General features: G+C 38.1%; 1 protein-coding gene across 1 annotated transcript; it reads left to right on the top strand.

Annotated features, from left to right (window-relative positions):
• The first annotated feature begins 244 nt into the window (after window positions 1-244).
• On the top strand, window positions 245-733 carry LOC114171543 (glutamyl endopeptidase-like). Its single transcript, XM_028056492.1, has 2 exons — window positions 245-329; window positions 414-733. Exons 1-2 carry the CDS (start codon window positions 245-247, stop codon window positions 731-733), a joined length of 405 nt encoding a protein of 134 aa, XP_027912293.1.
• Window positions 734-1,144: the final 411 nt, after the last annotated feature.

Here is a 1,144-nt window from a genome sequence, read left to right as displayed (position 1 = left end):
AAGTGGTTTTTGCAAAATTTTACTCATCATATTGAGTTATTCTCTTAAAGTTTTTAAAATCTTTTCCTTGAAATCTATTTTCTCACTTTTTCTAATTTATTTTAAACTCTTCATTTCCATTAACTTCTTGAATTACTTATTTCTACACTTTCTTTACTTTGTTTTCTTTTCTTCAATTTTATTTTCTTCAACTTTTTGAATTTTTTTGAATTTTGTATTAGAGGTGTCAATTTGGCCCTGACCCATGTGGGGGAGGGCCAAAAAAGCCCACATTGAAAAAAAGCCCCTATCAAAGAAGTCCATAGGGCTTAAAACTTTACAAAAGCCCTGTGGGCCTTGACCAACCCATGGGCTTTCATCCTCCACATGAAAAATATATTATTTTTTAAAATATATTATTATCTATGGGACAGGCCCAACGAACCAGAATAGGTTGAACAACCTGAACTTGCCCGACGATCCGGACGAGCCCGACGACCATGACAAACCCGACAACACGGACGGGCCCGACGACACGAACGTGCTCGACGACCCAGACGGGTCGAACGACCAAGACGAGCCCGAGAACACGGACCAGCCTAACGACACAGATGAACCTGACAATGAAGAGGGGCTCGAAGACCCGGACCGACACAAAGACCTAAACAAGCCCTATGCCCGGGACAGACCCCACAACACGAACAAGCCCGACGATCCGGACGAGCCCGAAGACTCGAACGAGCCCCACGAGTAGTACGGGCCCGATGACCAAGACGAGCCGAACTAGAGATGGCAAATAAACCCGTGCCCGTGGGTATCACCCGAACCCGTCCCCGTTTTGACGGGGAATCCCCGCTTTGACTGGGTATGGGTATGGGTATGGGTAATACCCGAAATTTTCAACTGGGGATGGGGATGGGGATATATATATACCCGCCCAAATACCTGTCCCCGCTTAAATTACTAAACTATTTATAATTTATTAAATAATCTAAAAAATATATATAAATAAATAATATATTTACACATAAAATATAATATAATATAATATAATATAATATAATATAGTATATATACATATAAATAAAATATACTTATATATATATATATATATATATATATATATATATATATATATATATATATATATATATATATATATATA

Source organism: Vigna unguiculata, unplaced genomic scaffold (assembly GCF_004118075.2).
Source record: "Vigna unguiculata cultivar IT97K-499-35 unplaced genomic scaffold, ASM411807v1 contig_297, whole genome shotgun sequence".
Lineage (NCBI taxonomy): Eukaryota > Viridiplantae > Streptophyta > Magnoliopsida > Fabales > Fabaceae > Vigna > Vigna unguiculata.
Note: the sequence above shows the minus strand (reverse complement) of the source record. Positions and strands in the feature narration are given on the sequence as shown.